The 18,808-nt window shown below is 56.5% G+C and overlaps 4 protein-coding genes across 4 annotated transcripts; all 4 read left to right on the plus strand.

Annotated features, from left to right (window-relative positions):
• Nucleotides 1–2,770: 2,770 nt before the first annotated feature.
• On the plus strand, nucleotides 2,771–9,130 carry JKF63_07885 (uncharacterized protein; the record flags this gene model as incomplete). Its single annotated transcript, XM_067903813.1, has 1 exon — nucleotides 2,771–9,130. One exon carries the CDS (start codon nucleotides 2,771–2,773, stop codon nucleotides 9,128–9,130), a length of 6,360 nt encoding a protein of 2,119 aa, XP_067759285.1.
• Nucleotides 9,131–10,055: 925 nt separating this feature from the next.
• JKF63_07886 (uncharacterized protein) lies at nucleotides 10,056–10,832 on the plus strand (the record flags this gene model as incomplete). The annotated part of the gene is made up of 1 exon (XM_067903814.1): nucleotides 10,056–10,832. One exon carries the CDS (start codon nucleotides 10,056–10,058, stop codon nucleotides 10,830–10,832), a length of 777 nt encoding a protein of 258 aa, XP_067759286.1.
• A 1,654-nt stretch (nucleotides 10,833–12,486) lies between these two features.
• JKF63_07887 (uncharacterized protein) lies at nucleotides 12,487–13,377 on the plus strand (the record flags this gene model as incomplete). Its single annotated transcript, XM_067903815.1, has 1 exon — nucleotides 12,487–13,377. One exon carries the CDS (start codon nucleotides 12,487–12,489, stop codon nucleotides 13,375–13,377), a length of 891 nt encoding a protein of 296 aa, XP_067759287.1.
• A 2,162-nt stretch (nucleotides 13,378–15,539) lies between these two features.
• JKF63_07888 (uncharacterized protein) lies at nucleotides 15,540–16,373 on the plus strand (the record flags this gene model as incomplete). The annotated part of the gene is made up of 1 exon (XM_067903816.1): nucleotides 15,540–16,373. One exon carries the CDS (start codon nucleotides 15,540–15,542, stop codon nucleotides 16,371–16,373), a length of 834 nt encoding a protein of 277 aa, XP_067759288.1.
• Between the last annotated feature and the right edge of the window lie 2,435 nt (nucleotides 16,374–18,808).

Raw genomic sequence — 18,808 nt, forward strand, 5'->3', positions numbered from 1 at the left:
CCCCTTCCTCTCCCCTCCCCTCCCTCCCTCCTCTCTCCCTCTCTCCCTCCCTACCCACTCCTCCACCCTCCCCTTCCTTTCTCCTTGCTGCTGTGGTGGATCCTTTTTGTGTGTGGAGAGCGGAGGGAGATGGGCGGGGGGGGGGGGGGGGGAGATGGGCGAGGGGGCGTGTGATGTGATGTGTATTGAATCCAACTTGTAGGCGCATCTCCCCTCCCCCCCCCCCGGGATATTTGTGGTGTTGGGGGATAAAACCAACAGAAAAAAAAGGGGGGGAGAGGCGCGCGTGTGTGTGTGTGTGTCTATGTGTGTGTGTGTGTGTGTGGTGCCGCTTTGTGTATCTGTGTGTGTGTGTGTGTGTGTGTTGGGGGGAAGGAGGGAGGGGCGATCGGTCGGATTCGCATCTCACTCGTTTTTTGGCGTTTTCTACTTTTATTTTTGTCTCGTTCACTTATTTTTCGACTACCCCCTCCCCCCCCCTCTCCCTCTCTCTCTCTTGTTTGTTTCTCCTCCTCAATGTGGTAGTGCCGTTTATTTATATGTTCGTGTGTGTGTGTCTGTCGATGCATGTGTGTATTTTGTGATCCTCCTTTCCCTTTTTTTTGGGGGGGGGTGCCTGCCTCATGATCACCCGGGATTCTCTGAAGTCCGTTGATAAACGCGGCCCGGTGCATCTTTTTTCTTTGAAGCGCGATCTGTGCGCGTATTCGAGTGTGGGGCGGGCAGGGAGGGAGGGAGAGGTCAACAAAGACGTCAAGGTCCGACCCAGATCGTGGCTCTTTGCCGCGCCACAAACACATCCCCAACCCCTTCCTTATCCCCCGCCCCCCCCCACTCGTCCACTGTACTTTGCCCACACCCATGTACCTCTCTACGTGTGTGTGTGTCTGGGGGATGGGAAGAAGGGAGGGCCCGTCATCCCCCTCCTCCTCCCTCCCTCCCTCCCTCCCTCCCTTTTTTTGTGTGTTTTGTTGTTTTTGTATAGCGAAAATGTCGCTCGTAGAGGTGACGAAAAAAAAAGAAATTTTTCAACACACACACACACACACACACTTACACGCGGCGAGGGGGGGGGAGATTGGAGCATCGATTGCGCGTGGGGAAGAACGACAGATGGATAGGGAAGACAAATGTTTTTCCAATAAGTGTAAGCGCCACCCTCTCCCTCTGTGTGTGTGTGTGTATGTGCGCGCGCTCCCTCTACACCACTTGGCCTTCGCAACGATGTCCTCCCCCCCCCCCCCCGTGTGTGTATATAATTATATATATAAATATATACACACGTATTTTTGGTATGGAGCCTCTCCAATCACGAACGTGCAGATATGCCTCCATGTCAGTCATGTGCGTGACATCTACCAGCCTTCCCCCCCCCCCCTGCCACCACCACCATCATCACCATCATCACCTCCTACTGTTTTTCTTTTTTTTTTGCTGCACATCAATCCGCGCCACATTCGTCCGATATGATACACGCAACACTTCCTCGCTTCTACCCCAACTCACCCCACCCACTCCATCAGTGTAATACAACCACACACGCACTTGTTCATTTGGTGGGGGGCAAAAAAGCTGTTGGATAGCGAAACAACGTATCCTTGGTGAAGACGCTCATGTATCACCCAGACACAGTCGCCGACCTTTGACCATCCTATCGCGCAACTTGTTTATATATATATATATATATAAACATACAAAATACGATTGTTTTTGTTTGTGAGTTGGAGTGTGTGTGTGTGTGTCCTTCCACCCGTAGACCACTCTGGTCATCTCTCGTGCAATAAAACGTTGTGACCCTCCCTCCTTCCCACCACCACCACACACACACACGCAACCGTCAATCACACCATCAGCACGGCCACCACCACGGTCACCGCAAACTCGTTGCTGCTGTGCGGAATTGGGTCGGTATCTCTGCATGTTTTTTTCCTCTCCCCCCCCCTCCTCTTTCGTCTGCTGTCGTCTCTTATATTTGCATCTTTTTTCCCCTGTGCTGTTGTTCCTCGTGCGCTCTTCCCCTTCCGTCCATTAACCCGTCTGTCGGTGTGTGTGTGTGTGTGTGTGTGTGTGTGTGTGGCCTGTGCCCCCTCGACTGAACCCCTTCACGCCCACTACCACTACACACATCCCCTTCGAAGTACAGCAACACACCAACAATCGCGTGTTCGAAAGGACAACAAAAGCCAAACGATTTTTTTTTGTGCGTGTGTGTTTGTGTTTGTGTGTTTTTTTTTTCCACGTGCACTTTCGCTTGTTTCTCTTATCGCCACACCCACACACGCCCCTGTTTCGATTGCCCACCCCACCCCACCCCACCCACCCCCCACACTCGTGTTCATCAAACTGTTGTACATTTTTTCTTGTAAACTCAGTGATTCTTTCTGTTTTATTTTTACTTGGGTAAACTCGATTTTCACCCTCTTGTCCCTCCTCCTCCCCCTCTCCTCTCCTCCCCTCGACCACCACCACCTGCAGCATCCGCTATAATTTATTACGATTCTCTTTTTTATCTTTTTGTCTTCTTCCCTCGCTGCAAGTTGGTGGCGTTGGTTGTTGTTGTTGTTGTTGTTGTTGTTGTCGTTTTTTGGCGGGGGGGTGAGAGGAAGAAGAGGAGGGACAGGTGGTGGTGCTACTCTGGACTGGGGAGCAGAGGAAAGAAAAGGTGACGCAGTTGTGAAATCGCATCTCAAGTGCCGGAACCACACGAACACACACAAAAAAAAAATTATATATATTAAAAAAAAAACTAAGAAGGGGGAAAGAGGGCGATATGGGCGCTCTACCGAGTCGAGAGTCGAATGAGGACCCCTCCTCCGTCTTCTTCGCAAACTGCGGCTCGCACATTGTCTTTCACATCCCTTTGACAGACCACTTCTTTAGCTCCCCAGACAGCCTCGCCTTCCGTCAGCTGTTCCACGCACGCAACAACCAATCGGCCCTGTACTGCTTTGAGATGAAAGACGTGTCATCTGTGACGTCAGAGGACGTCGCGGAGGCGTTCTGCAAGGCTCAGGAGGAAGACTGGGGCGAAGAGGCGGAGGAAGCAGATCCGAGCCTGCACTACTGCGATGAAGAAATCGACGAGAAAATTCGTGAGTGCGTAAACAACGGGGATGCGTCCCGCGGAGATGCCGACACTGCCGTGCGATGTTCGCCACGCGTTGGTCGGCATCTCCGCCCCTCCATCGAGGACCGCGAAGAGCTCTATCGTGTGCTGGTAACAGAACCGATGGAGGGTACCCTCGTCGACACGGACGAGGAGATGTGTGCTCTGGTTGAACAAGAACAGCGCTGGCGGGCCGCATTATCTCACTTTTTCAACGCCCAGGCGCAGCAGCGTAGTGACAACAACAGGCAGAGTACAGCGAAAAGTAACTGCGGGGCCTCCGGTCACAGCGACGACGGCCACGCCCAGCCAACCAGGGACACGAGTGCGAGGCAGCAGCACAACCCCATGAGGGCGCTTAAGGAAGGTGGAAAGCAACGGGCAGCCGATATCTCATGCGTCGCAGAATCAAACATGTACTCGTCGTCGTCGCCGCAGCCGAAACAGCCGCCACCGCCACCTGATAAGTTTCTATATCCGCTTCCCCAGGCGATTGCTCTGCGCATGACCACAGAAGAGGAAGAAGAGATGCGTGCCGAGTACTGCCGCAAGCACAACATCCCCTACGTTGCCCCGACGTTTCACGACGTCCGTCCTACCTCCGCCGGTGGACCTTACTCTCAGAAGAAGCAACACGCGGCGCCGCGGACGGTGCTGCCAGTAGTGGAGCGCCGCCACTACCACTTTGAGGATGACCCACAGTACCGCGATGGCCGTGTCCACCTTGTTGAAGAGCATGGCGTTCTTTATCACTTTGCGTACTTCCCCCAACGACAGTCGCAGACGACGACCGCCGCCGCCGCCGCTGCTGCTGCTGCTGATGGCTGCTCCCCCCCGCGTGGTGCGAACAACGACGAAGCAAGGGGCAGCGCGGTGCCATCTAAGGTATTGGCAGCCGGTACAACGCCGATCTCGCAGACGCCAATCGTCTGCGGGAGATGTTTGCACGATGTGGTGTACTGCGAGAAATCGTGGACCCACTCGGACCCCTCCGCGTCGTCAACAGCAACGTGCACGGGTACTGAACCGGAAGTGGCGCCGCCCGTGCGCTATGGCTGGTGTGCGCGCTGCGGGGAGCAGGTGGAGCAGCGGATGGACTACACGCAGCTGCGTCGACTCAAGTCCTCGCGTGCACACCGCCGCGCCGCGCGGGAGAGACACGCTGAGGGCGCCGTGTATTCACCCACGGAGGGGGGGGAGGACCACGGCGAGGACGACGACATGGACGATGTCGCCTCCAACACGGAGCGTGTCGACGAGGAAGGGGAGGAAGAGTTCATTATCAACATCACGCCTGTTCGTGTGGTCGGTATGAACGGCCTTCTGCCGTCCCGCAGCCGTGGCACACAGTGGCTTCGCGGCTACGACCGTGAGAGCGAGGCGGCCGAGGATGCCTGGGTAGAGCAGCTTGACCGCAAGCCACCAGTAATGCGAATGTGCCGCTTCATTGAGGGCACCGTGGGCGACAAGATTGTCAACCGCGCCGTACTCGTCACGCTGCTTTCCTATCGCCCAATGTGTCGCCAAGCGGGACTGAGGGATGCCCTGACGCGGCCCGTTCGGTCCATGTGCGTGTTGTCCAATATTCCATATCTTCAAATGGTTCGGGAGACGTTCTTTCGAGCCAAAGCGGCGGTCGCCGAGGTCGACGACAACGACTTGCTGCTGCGCAACTGGCTCGATGTTGTGGATCGAGAAAACAACTTTCATAATTTTATCAATGCAAATTTATACATGATGCGCGACTTCACCCCACCGGAGCGAGCGGTACGGCAGCGTGAGCAGGCGACGGACGATGCCGCAAACACAAGCGCACCCATGAATCGGAGACCAACGACAGCTGGCGCTAGTGGTGGTGAGGGTGCAAGCACCGGTACTTGCCCCGCAAGCGCCTCGTCAGCGGCATCACTGCCGTATTGCGAGACGGACACCTTCCCGTGTGCCGCCGCCGAACCCTCACTACCGGCCCCCTCAGGCGCAGTGTGCACGTCAGCGGACAGGGCCGAGATGGCGGCAGATGCAACGACGCAGCGTGTGAGCCGCACGAGGAGCGGCAAACGTGGCGAATCCAAAGCGGAGGAAGGCGACGGCTGTGAGCTGCGCAGCCACCACCTCACACGCGCTCTGGAAGAGGTCACCATTGGGCGACCCGAGGGTCACGGCCTGCGCGATCAAGTGGAGGAGGAGGAGGACGACGACGACGTGGATGAAGAAGGCGAGGAGCGAGGCACCGGCGATGGTGTTGCCCAGGGCGATACAGCTACCAAGTTCGCTGCAGGGCGTGAGAAGTCCAAGAAGGCGATGCGGCAGAAAAACCTGGAGCGTCCCCTCTCCGCGTTCTCCCCAGCATCCCAACCTCTTGCGGTGCCGTCCATGGCCCCGAGTCTCGTCGCCGCCGCATCGATGTCAACGTCGCACGCAGGGGATGCGTCAAGGACAGGCAGCGACAGACGAGCTGCGGTGGTGGGCAGTTGCCGCGAGAGCCCGCAACACCGCTGTGGTGGCAACGAAGATGGGGGAGAGACATCTGGCAAACCCTCTCCCAGCTGTATCACCACCCCACACACACAGTCAAACGCGGTGACCGCGTGTGCCGCCACTGGGCAGTGCAAAGTTAGGGAATCCGGGGCAGTGAGGCCTCTTGTAAGGCACGACGACGACGACGACGACATGGACCTGTCTATGGAAGAAGAGGGGCGTGGCCGCGCGCACACGCCTCTTACGAGCACGCCGACACCGCCGAGCTGCTTCCCTCCCCCGAGGTCAGTAGAAACACCGGGGAGGAGGAACACAGATGAGCAGTGTCCGCCGCCGCATCCAGCAGAGGTGCCGCCGCGACCGAATTTTCAGTTGTTCTCCTCCCGTCTTGAACCGCACGCACCGCTGTCGCTCTGCAGGCTCTTCGACTATGACGCCAGAGCTGATCCGGCAGCGAAGACGACGGTCACGGAGCTGGCCGCTGCTGTGTCGGCTGGCGTGGCTCCAAGCAGGGACGGTGTCGATAGCGGAGGAGGGGACGGCGTCGTCCCGGCGACCGCCGCCAGTGCTGATGCGCCCATCTCCAACACTGCGTGGCCGAGTTACGTTCAGCACGATATCCTCCGTGAGAATGAGCGACAGCAGGCGGAGCCCAAAGCCACGCGACGCCCCAGTCATGCCTTGTACGAGTGTGGCATGCTGTCTACGACCCGAGGTCGCAATTTCCTGTTTCTTCTACGAGAAGACTGCGTGCAGGCGCTCCTCTTCTACTGCTCTGCCGCCGCCGCGCCGATCTTCATCGGTGCGTACATTGAGCCAGTGGACACGACAAGCGTCAGCTACGGTGGCGCGGTGCGGCTGCAGCGAGCGAGCACCCTCGACGTCCCCCTGGACGACAGCGACCACGATGATAGCGGCCCAATCACCTCCCCTGCGCACCACGACGACGACGACGACGTCGACAGCCAGCGGGTGCTGATTGGCCCAGTGGAGGATATGGAAGTGATGGCCGAGTACTTCGAGAAGAAAGACATCATCACGTGCTTCAGCGTGTCGGACGTGGACAAGCTTGCCCCCGGGCCGAGTGCCGCCCACCGCTTGCACAAGATGGTACTGCCATCTGCCTCGCCACCCACCTCAAATGAGCAGCACGCCAACAGCTGCCGTGATCGCGCAGCGAAGGAATCGAGCTCGCTGGCGACTCGGCAAGCACGGGAGCTCGCAAAGTACGGTCACGTCTTCACCTACGCGGCGAACGAATTCTGCGATGGCGACCTGGTCGTCTTCAACTTTGAGCAACGCCGGTGGGAGCACTACGAGCACGTGCAGCTGCGCCGAAGATTTGCTGCAAGGGCAGCAGAAGCCGCCGCCATCGACAATGCGGTGGCAGCGGTTAATGGATGCCTGCCCTGCACCAACTCCGTGACCCCGGATCCTTCCATGTCGGCACGACTCCTGTGCGTCGGTCTAGATGAGTTGCTTCTGAGTTGGACCAAGTGGGTCGTCGACAACCGATTCTACGAGGACCGAACCGACCTGGGCTGGCTGCGCCTGCCAGACCGCAGCCCTATCCAATTTGGAGGTCGATACTTCCTCTGGAGTTTCCGGCACAACCATCAGCGGTACTTCTACGGTGTCATCCCAAAGTTCACGAAGGGGCGGATGAGACGGCAGAAACTGCAGGAGCGCCACCGCAGCAGCAAAAAGAAAAAGGACATCGAGGTGCAGCGCCAGCAAGTGGAGATGCTGGCGGTGACGTCGACAGTGGCCCCGGTTGCCGCAGGGATGATGGCTGACGTCGCCGTGACACGCACAGCACCATCAGCGCCAGTGTTGGTCACCGCTAGTGTTGCCTGCCAAGACTCTTTGCAGACACGCAACAACGCTCCCGAGGCTCAGCCAGAAATGGCCCACACGCAGCCCGGGTCTGAGATGAGCAGCGGCCATTTGCATACGGATCCGTCTGTTCATAAACAATCACACTCGTTCCCCCGACATGTCAGCCCATCTAGCCACCCATCTGCTCGCACAGGCACCTTGCCGAAGCAACCGCTGCCACACGAGTCCCGCACTTTGCTGGCCGCTGCACAGGAAGCACCGAAGAGGGTCGCGAGCGGCACTCACCCTACGTCAACGCACGTGCGTGAACACCACGCCCCTGCTCATCCTCAGCCGCACCAGCCGATATTCGGGGCGTCGGTGCCGATGCCGCATTGGGCCAACGCGAGTGCGACCCCCTTGTATGTTGGTAGTGCACCAGCGAGAAGCAAAGGTCGGACTCCGCAAGGCCACTTCGCAGGTCCTCTCAACTCTTCTGGCAGCCTCCCGTCCCGATGCGTCGGCAGCAGCGCGACCCAGCCGACCCCCGGCCTCTCCGCCACGGCGCTCGACTCGCTGGCAGCCGCAACCAATCCGACGAGAACGGAGGTGCGACACCCCCCCTTCATCACTCCTCCATGGCAGAATTTTGTCAAGAACAACCGCGACCGCGCCGACACGCTCACGAGCCCCGTCCCATACATCCCTAGGCGACGGTGTGACCCCCGCGGTGCACCCAACTACTACTACCAATATGGTGGAAACACCTTTATACAAGACGGGAAGCAGTGCGAGAACGAGTACTACCCGCCGCTGCCCATGCACACCCCGTTCCACCCCGTCACCGTCGTCCAGAACCTCGTGCCGCTGCCCCACCCACAAACGGGGCGTGGAGGCATTCCGGCCATCTTCCGCTTTTGGGGCCCCATCGGGTCGCCTGCGCACCGCACGCCGGCTGCTGCGTCCTTTCCGTCAAACCCAAGCGGAGCAGCAGTGAGCTCGACCACGACCTCGTGGGCCACAATGCTGACCTCACACATACAGCATCAAATGCGTTCACTCTCCCCGCAGCACCCATTCACGGGCCAACACGCTGCCGTTTATCTCGGCGGCGGCGGCGGTGGTGGTGGTGGTGGTGGTGGGAGTACAGGGGTCAACATTCTGGGGGCATACCATCACAATGCCGCTCCCACTGTCGTCATGAATTCTTCCTCCACGGTGCCGGCAAGCGTTCCCGCCTCCACAGCGGCCGCAGCCTCCAACAACTTGACGGTGCGCCTTCGCCGGCGCACCCGCGGCGGAAGCCCAGCAGCGATTGGAGCCATCAGTGTGAGTGGAAACGCCTGCGTGGCGCCGCTGCAGCCACTCTCACACGCCGCTCCCCTGACAGCGACGGGGCCGGGGACGCCCCACCCCCACAGCCCCGCCACTTCATCGAGCTTTCCCGCCACGCCGTTGTTTGCTGAGCTGGTGTCGATGCCACCGTTGGTTGACGACAGTGGGTCCCGACGGCTCTCGCCGACTAGCATGCTTCCTGCCAATCTTATCAACGAAGGGTCGAAGACAAAGGGCGAGTCCGTGCTGCGTGTAGAGGAGGACAAATACGTGCAGCGAGAGGCGTTCCGTTGGAATCCGTACGCGAGCACCAAGTGGGTACAGGGCCAAAACGGCAGCACCGGCGGCGGTGCCAATGGCTCTGTAGAAGGCGACATCGGAAACCCCCAGTAGTCAGCATTTCCATGGGAAGCAACGGTGCCTGACCACAGACCGTTTGAGTCTTCGCCTCTCTCTCTCCTCCTCCTCCTCCTCCTCCTCCTCCTCCTCCCCCTCCCCCTTCCCCCTCCCAGTGGCTCGATCGAACACACGTGCACCCTTGACTTGAAGTCACCTGGTCTTCACTACTTTTTTTTTCCGTAAAGGAGGGAATGGGGAAGTGAACACACGCACACACACACCTTTGCTGCACTCTGGCGTGTTCAAGATTTATATTTACGTATCCATATATATATAATATAAATATATATATATATATTTGTATATATATATTGTGTGTGTGTGTGTGTTCCCCTTGCCCACTCTGATCCACGCGCTGTATCACTGACCATCTCCGCACGCCATGACAAGAAAAGAGATGCAGACGATACCGATAACAGTCATTTGCCTAGGAACGGAGTTGTTTGCCAATGTCTGTACAAGTAAAAGAAATAAAATGAGGACCCCTTCCCCCTTCCCACCACCACCATCACCCACCCCACCCCCGAGTACAGCGGAATGGGGGGGAGGGGAGGGGAGGGGAGGGGAGGAGGGGGCAAAGCGCGGATGCAACCAATGAGATCATCCGATCAACCACAGCCAAAGGGACACACACACGCACGTGATTCCCCTCTTCTGCCTTTGCTACTCTTGCTTCTGCTTCCCTCCCTCCACCCAACACCGACCAGTAAGAAAAGAAGAGAAAGACTCCAAAGGTGATAACCCATCGGGTGCTGTCGAACACATCTCTCTCGTGTTTTATTTTATTTTCGATTTTGATTTGCTTCGCGAGTGCGCAGGAGGACACAACTACGTTCACACACACACACACACACGCACACACACACAGGGACAAACAAACAGAGAGAGAAAGACAAAACGCAGGATAAGCTGTAAAAAAATGTGGTCACTGCATACAAAAGTCACCATTGCCCGCTGCTGCGTCGTTTTGCAGACTGCGATCGCGGCACTGTGCCTCAGCGCCACGGTGTCTAAGCCCATTTTTTCTCTTAGAAGCGATGCCCTGAACTCCTCCATCACGCAGTCGCTATGGACGACGAGCATCTACACACCCATCGCGGAGAAGCACATTCCTGTAGAAGTGTTTCTGGGAGACTGCCACAACCTGGCGCTAGCGTTCAAGGCGGCGCAGGTGATCACGCTCATCGGCATCGCCGCCCTCGTCTTGACCTTCTTGCTGGCGCTCCTTCAGATGGCACAGTCGATCCCCTCGCGCTCAGATCGAAGTGCGTCAACTCTGTGTGGAGTGATGATCTGTATTTTATTCTCGATCTCCATCATTTCACTGAGGATAAACTTTTTGATCGTCTCGGCCATGTACGATGTCGATTGGTGTACGAACGAATCGAGCCCCCAGGCGGCAGCCGTGTCCCTACTTGCGGCTGCCCACATGCCTCGGTCTATGGCTGCTCCTACTGATACGATTCCTGGCCTCTCCGGGGGCTGTAACCCGTTCGACGGGTGTGTTGAGTCCTACCGTAAGATGGGCTTCAAAGTTGCGGAAGGATCGCAGCTGATGCAGTACACGTTTTTCTTGGCCGTCTCTGGACTCCTCGTGGAATTCATGACGCTTCTGTGGAACCGCAGTCAAACTATGGAAGCCGGTGTGGGTGAAATGGTCGCGCTGCGTCGTGACGACGACGAGCGGCTGCTGTAAAAAGGACGAGTAGGGGGGGGGGGACGAACGAGAGGGAGCCATGCGGAGAAGATGTGAGAGAGCATAACACTTTAACGCACCGGCGCGCCAGCACAAGAAGAGTCGATGAGAGGATGATACAGCTCATGGACACGCCACCCCTCTCCGTCATCGCTTCGCGTTGAGAACAAGAGAAACAGAGAGCGAGGGACCTGGGGGGGAGGGGGGGGGCTCCGCCTTTTTTGTGTCTGTTTGTGTGTTGTTATTTGCGTTCTTTTGCGCGCGTGTGCGTGCTACTCTTCCTCCTCCTCTTTTTTTCTTTTTTTCCCCTCCTGAATACTAACTGCCCCCATTCTTTGGCAACCATCCCATCCGATCTCTCCCTACCTCTCTCTCTCTCCCCCCTCCCCCTCACTAACTCATCCTCCCCGTCTCGTATATATGTCCACCCTTCCACAAGATGGACACTCTCTTTCGTGTGTCCACCACCCATTTCTTTTTTCTTCTTCTTCTATCCGCAGAACAGCGGATAGAAGGAAAAAATTGGGGGGGATACGGCAAGGGATGCTCAACAGAGAGGTAAACTATTTTTCTTCGCCCCATCTCGTTTTTGCTTGTGTATGTGAGGCGGCACCTGTGTAAATGTATGTACACAAAACTGAGTGCCACCCCCCCCCAACCCCTCCTCCTCCCTGTGTGGCCTGACTGGGACTCTCATCATCAAGAAGTCCAAAAACATATCTACTGTATGTGTGAGAATAGGGAAGGAGGGGAATACAGAATTCTATATTGATGCTTACAATGAGGGGGGTGGTGGTGCTCCAGCCGCCGCCGCCCCCCCCCCCCAAAAAAAAAAAAAAAAGAAAAAGAAAATCTCGTCATCACCACTGGATAATACACTCGTAAAAACATTTAATTTAGGTACGTTCATGCTTGCTTTCGTGCTTTGAATGGGTATCTATCGTTTTTTTTACTTCTGTACATCCATGCGTTTCTGTATCCGAGCACCTCTCTAGGTCTCGCGCACACGATCCTTGTCGGTTTTTTTTTTGGTGGGGACAAAGAGGTTTATTCGGAGGGGGGGAGGGGAGGGGGGGGGGGGGTACACTGGCGATGCGTAATGAAAATCCATTGGCCACTAGGCACAAAAAGGAGAAAGCGCACGCGGGGAGACCATGAGGGGAGTGGGGAAGGTGTATCAAACACAGACACACTGACGCTCTCTCTCTCCCCCCCCTCCTCTCTCCCTCCCCTCCCTCCCCTCCCCCTCCCCCTCCCCCTCCCTCCCCCCGCCGCTGAGGTCAGAAACACGCATACCTGAGCGCAGTTTTCTGAGCATAAAAGACATCACGCTAGCCTTTTTGCGTATGATTCTAACCTCTGGACACACCCTCCCCTCCCCCTCTCCCCTCTCCTCCCCTCCTCCTCCCCCTCCCCCCCCCTACCCCCCAACCTCTGTTGGTGACGCAGGTGGGTCAACTGCTGCGCTTATATATATATTGGAGCCTTTTTTTGTTTTCGCGACCACCACTACTCCTCCCCTGCCGCTGTGCGTATTGGTGTCTCTTCACCCACCCAGACAAGCACACACACCACACACACCACACACAAAAAAAAAAGTGAAGTAAGAGAGGCGAGAGGGACAAACAAAAACTGCGCTGTCCTGTGGATCGCCATGCAGACCCTCTACGACGTCCTCGGTATTCCGATGAGTGCCTCGCAAGACGAGGTTCGGCACGCGTACCGACGCCTGCTCACTCGCGTCCACCCGGACCGATGCTATCACGACAATGACAGCGTAGCGTACAATACAACCCGTCAACTAGACCAGGGCCAGTTGCATCTGCTGCAACAAGCGTATAAGGTGCTGGCCAACCCCCTAGAACGGAGAAAGTACGACACCTACCTGGCACCACAGTGGGGTAACCGCCCCGCTGCGTATCAACAAACCTTTCAATTGGCACATCCTCTGAACAACACAGGACAACGGCAGGCGCTCGCCATCGGCAGTGGTGCCGACGGGGGCGCAGGCGTCGTGAAAGTGGTGATGGACGTGGCGGCAGTGAACAGCAATCGTGCGCCCTCCACGGCAGGCCCCATATCGGCGTATCAGCAGCCCAGCCTGTCAAGGGGAGTTTGTGGCGACGCAGGGGATCCATCATCTACAAACCCCATGACTCGAGTGTTGAACACACAAGTCGGTGTCGCGGGGACAGCGGCTGCGACAGGGGTAGACAGTACGGAAGATCTGGACAAGCTCACTACTTCCAACACACCGCCAACGGCTCCAGTCGTATACACGGCTTCGGTGTCTATGCAGCGTCTGCCTGACGGCACCCTGTCGGTGCGCACCATCAAGACAAGTCCCCGCGCTGCCAATATTGTTGTCACCACCGACGGTGGGATTGCACCAGGCGCCGCGCTCTCCACAGAAACGCCGGAGGTGCACCCGCAGCAGCAGCAGCAGCAGAAGCCGTCGGCAGCTGCGACACCCTCCGAAGACTCGGATGTCCACATGCCGCATCGAATCTGCGTTGTGAGAGAGCATTTGGTGATGCGTCTCTGAAGGTGATCAACATATCATCACCGACCCCCACACACTTCCCTCCCTTCCCCCTTCTTATCTGCTCTCATCGACCCCCCCCCCTGACGTTCATCCGCTCGACGCGCGCATTCTCCACTGCCGATGGAAATAGAAGAAATAAAAAACTGCTAGCTGTGGTGAACGCACGCATCGAGCGACGGCGGCGCCGGTGGGGGGGGGGGGAGATAGACAAAAAAAATCTCCTCCCCCCCTCCCTCCCTCCCCCCAATGCCTAGGCGTGTGGCCTTTTGCTTTCTTTTTGGTACCTCCTGCGTTACCTCTGCTCACTTGCATGTGGGTGGAGAGGGGGTGGGCGGTCCCGCTGCATCCCACCCGCCCCCTCCTCCTCTCTGCTTGAACGACTAGACATGTGCAACCGATAACGTGTATGTGTCTGTCTGTGTGTGTGTGTGTGTGTACCAGGGGGAGGGGAAGGGAACGCCTATTCCGTCGTACACAACGGTCTCTGTTTTTTCTCTTCCTCCCTCCCTCCCTCTCTTCCTTCCTCCCTCCCTTCCCCTCCCCCGGATTATCATCAGCTTACGTTGTTGCGTTGTTGTTTTCTCTTAGTGATGGTGACATGAAACAGATGTAAGCACACACACGCACACACACAGTCATGGACTACGTGTTGGCCTCCACTTATTGACGAACGCGCTTCTTATCTTATTGGGGCATACGTCCCCGTGCACGTAAACCCCACAGACACGTCACGGATAAAAACCCCGTGGATTTTTGTGGAGGGGAGGGGGGGGGAGAAGAGAAAGGGAAAGGGGGTGTGTGGTGCCTCTCTCTCTCATACACATTCATGTCTCTCTGTGCTGGCTGTTGCTTTGCTTTTCTGTGTGCGGTGTATTAAAAGGTGGCTGGAACACATTTGGTTTCTTCAGCACTGTGATAGCGTGAGCTTGATCACACGCACCGGTAGACTCTATTGACGTGTACACACCCTCCGCTGCGGCTCCCCCTCTTCCCCCCCCCCCCCACACACACACACAAGCGCGCGCGCTTCCTTAATGACAGGAAGACATGGCTTATATTGGGGGGAAGAGTGGAGGGTGCACCTGTCGTTACGCGTGTGCACCCCTGCCTCGCGTCATTCGGATGGACTTCTGGACTGGCCGAGGTAGTGGGTGGCGGTGTGCCTGATATTATGCTGTGTGGCAGAATGAACAAATACAATATACATATATATATATATATATATATACCTGTGTGTGTGTGTGTATGTAATAACCTCTTGAGGCAAGTGAGGAGTGATTCCAGTGGCACCCTCAAGCTGCTCTGTCTCACTTTGGGTTTCTCTTGTACGCAGTCACGCGTGTGCGGGCGTGCGTGCACGCTTGCATGACTCCCAGCGCGTGGTAGGCACTTGTACCAGTACCTACCACCCAAGTTTATCAGCCGCTCCCCGCCCCCCCGCCTCCCCTCCAAAAAAAAAATGTATTCCCTTGCTCGTTTCCTTGGGCAACTTGAATCGCCTATATTATTCCTGCTCTGTGTGTGTATGTTTGTGTCTCTATCCCCCTCCCCTCCTCACTCACTCTCTTGTACGATGCACTCTCCACCCTCCCTCCCCACTTGGCCAGGATCTCCTCTTCGCTGCATCCAACGCCACACGCAACACTCACACCAAGCAAAGAATTTCAAAATATATATTGTTGTTTGTTTGTTTGTTTGTTTTTTCACTGTACACATTTTGACGGGGTTTATTTTCTCAGCTGTACTTGAACCGCACCAAAAGCCTTCAAACACCTCATCCCTCCCTCTCCCTCTCCCCCCCCCCCACCGGCCACAAGGGTAGAGCTCGCTCTTCTACATATATAGCTTCAGCTATCTCGCGGCAGGCAAGTCTGTGAGACAGAGAGAGGGAGAGCCTCAACTTTTCTGTGTCTGTGTGTGTGTGTGTGTGTGTGTGCGGGGGGAGGGAGGGGCAACCTGCAGCAATCGGCTGCCCACCACTAGCCCACGCCGCACCACCACCATCCCCGACCCACCCACACTCACCACATCACTCAATACAGTTTGGCAGAAGTGATTTTTGAGAAACAACATCAAAAAAAAACATAAACGAGGAGGGGAAAAAGGAGAGTGAGCAGCCTCAGCCGCAGACCGGTCACATTTACGTGCATTTGCTATTCGTCATGTCGCACGATCGCCTTCGATCCTCACGCGCCGATGACGCGCTGGTTGCGCGTCATCCGCGTGACTCCGCCACGCAAGTGGAGCCGCGTGTTAAAGTTGATCCGCGCACCCACGCAAAGTCCTTCTACCAACGGGAGCCCGATGGCAGTGAAGTGTACGCATGCTACTACAACTCCAACGACGACCCGACCTTCCAGGAGCGATATAACAATCAGAAAAACAGCCGCTCCTTTGTTCAGAGCATGCAGTGCGCGTTTGTTTCGGGCGGGGCCGGGGATCACGGTCCCAACACGGGCTACACGCAGCACCGCCACGCTACCAGGCCAGGGCGCGTGCGTCCTCCGGTCGTGGTCGAGGAGGCAGTGGACACGGACGGGCGCGAGGTTCACGCCGGAGAAGGAACAAAACAGACGAGCCAACAGAGAACGAACGATCCCATCGTTGAGGAACCCGACGAAGGTGACGTCGCTGACAGTGGCGCCGCCTCGCGAACCCGCGGCGTCAGCAACAGAAGGGGTGATCTCCGCGTGCATCGAGACTCCACACGATCGGCATATTCGCCCAACAACTCGGCGCCCGTGAGGGACCCATGGGGTATCGACTCGATGATGGCACAGATGATGCAGCCTCTCTCGGCCTCGCACAGATCGCATCGGCACGAGCTCATGCCCAACAACGTTGGTGGAATCATGGGTGGCCCCTTCTCGAGCCCTTTTTTTGGATCTGGCGAGCTCGACAGTCCATTTCGCATGATGGATGCAATGCGGTACCACATGCGGCAGCAGCGCGCCGCCATGTTTGGTGGCGTCGACCCCTTCCCGCAGCTCTTCTGAGATGAAAATACATTCACCCCCAAGTGGAGAGTGTGCATGCTGTGTGGCCATTGCTGTCGTCGCCATCCCCCCTCTTCCCCCCTCTCCCCCCCCCTCCCTGCCTCCGCCTCCATCACTGCTCTTGTTTTCACCCTGGCTTCCCCACTGATCACCATCACCAACATTCTCGCGTCATTTCATTCACCCACTTTTTTCCCATATTATATCATGTGATCCTGTGCCCCCCCCCCTTCCCTCCCTCCTTTCTGCGTGTGCGCCTTCAATAAACCCTAAAGAGCACTGCGCTCTGGTTCTGGAGCGGCAGCGAAACAGATGCCCTCGCCCACGGGAGGAAAGAGAGGAGTGGCTGCCTTTCCTTCCCCACACCGCGAAGGTCCACTAAAAAAAGAGAATGAGATTTTTTTTTGATTGAACAACAACAACAAAAAAAAAGCAATCACGCTGATAACACCCGAAGAGGGGGAGACACATACGTGTACACACCTCTCGGCCACATGCATGCTGATGTCAAGGCTCTTCCTGTGCTCGTGGCAACGCGTAACTCTGATGCTGCAACGAGAGCTGTATAGGCATGTAGAACATGTGTTTGTGTGTGGGGGGGGGGTCTCCCCACCCAACCCCTCCCATCCCTTTTCAGCCAATCCGAGCATTGCTATGGGCACACATCTTTGCTTGCTGTGTTTTTCTCCCTCTTGACCCCCCCCACTACCACCAATATCCCATCGTCACATCCATGCTGATCTTTTTTCCCCCTTTTTTGTGAGAATCGATGCTCTCCTTTCCCTCTCTCACCCCCCCCCCCCACCCCTCCTCTGTGTATGCGTGCTTTACTACCAAAGACAGTCATTCAAACAAAAAAACCGGCGCAGTCGCAGCCAACACGGATGATGGGCACCGGCGGATGATAAAACCAAGCGACGCCCCCCCCCCCTCCAAAAAAAATATTTTCGAAGCAAGCATGCGCGGGGATATGCGCCGCCAATCGACCCCCCCTGCCGGCGCCCTCAGCCCCCGGCCCAGGGGGCGTCGCGGCCCGGCGGCGGGGTGGGGTGGGGGCGAGGGCCCAGGCCGCATAGGGAAACCACCAAACCCGCGCAAGCCTGACCAGGCGCAGGACACGAGGAGGACCGCCACCCCACAAACACGCGGGCCTCGCGCAACGGAGAAAGGGGAGGAGCGCACAGATGTTTTCGGTGGGAGCCGTCGCCCGAACAGAAATAGGGACATGGTGGTTCTGGCGTGCGCAAGGGTCGGCGAAAGCGCCCGACATGTCCCCCCCACCCCCCTCACACGCACACAAACGTGTGCTGCGTGGGCGACAAGCGGATCAACTGCGCCATAAAACCCCTCCCTTTTTTTGTTTGCTGGGGGGAGGGGGCGGGGGGAAGGGAGGGCGATTCTCTTTGTTTTTTTTTTTCTTGTACTCTCCCCCTTCTGTTGTGATAGTAATGATACGTACACGTCCACATATATACACGCACCTAGACTTTAGTTGATATATAAATATATATATATATACGTACGATAATACATGTATGTAGGGGGTTATATGAGGGACCAGCACTAAAAAAAAAAGCAGCTGTTTTGCTGCGCCGGAGGAGTGCCCAAGCCGTTTACGAAGCACAGCAAATCAAAATCCACGCGCCTCCCCCCCCCCAACCACACACACACACACGCCCTACACACAAAAAAAAAAACGGGGGCAGAGAAGGCGAAGAGCACGTCACCATCTCTACAAACAGACCTGGATGTGTGCTTCCCGAATTCTTCTTGAGCACCGCAAAGCAGGGACAAGCATCACACACACACACACACACACACATGTATATATATATATTATATATATACATATGTTGAAGGAACAGAAGACGGGGAGGGGACGGACAGTCAAGACTCGCAGAAGCACCACCAACCTAAGCAACATGGAGGACGGTGGAAAAAGTTAACACGAAGAGCGAGGCGTCCAAAATAGGTGTGTGAAGGGAAACAGCGAAAAGCCCTGATGGCCATCGCCATACACGCTGCGGCTCACACAAAAACCCATCAAACAACGAAAGAAGGGGAGCTAAAAAAAATGTAAAACTGCACCAACCTATGAAACCTGAAAAGAAAAATATGTGCAGATTCGAATATCCGTTCAGGTATTGTGTGTGTGTGTGTATGTGTGTTGCTTTTTTTGGGGGGGAGGGAGGATGGGAAGGGCTTGAGGCGAAGGGGGGACGCGCAAGCCGCCACGTAACAATTGTTTTTTCTCTAGGTAGCGAAGCGCAGGGGGGGGGGGGGGGAAGAGGAAAAAAATGTAAAGGTCGCCCCAAATCGTTCGCACGCGTACACCCCCACACGCGTGCGCTGCACCCCATAAATACAGTCCTCCTTCTGCCCAGCCTTTTTCTTTTTTGTCGAGATGCGGGCGTTTAGGTCTGCAGACGCCACGG

Source organism: Porcisia hertigi, chromosome 8, assembly GCF_017918235.1.
Source record: "Porcisia hertigi strain C119 chromosome 8, whole genome shotgun sequence".
NCBI lineage: Eukaryota > Euglenozoa > Kinetoplastea > Trypanosomatida > Trypanosomatidae > Porcisia > Porcisia hertigi.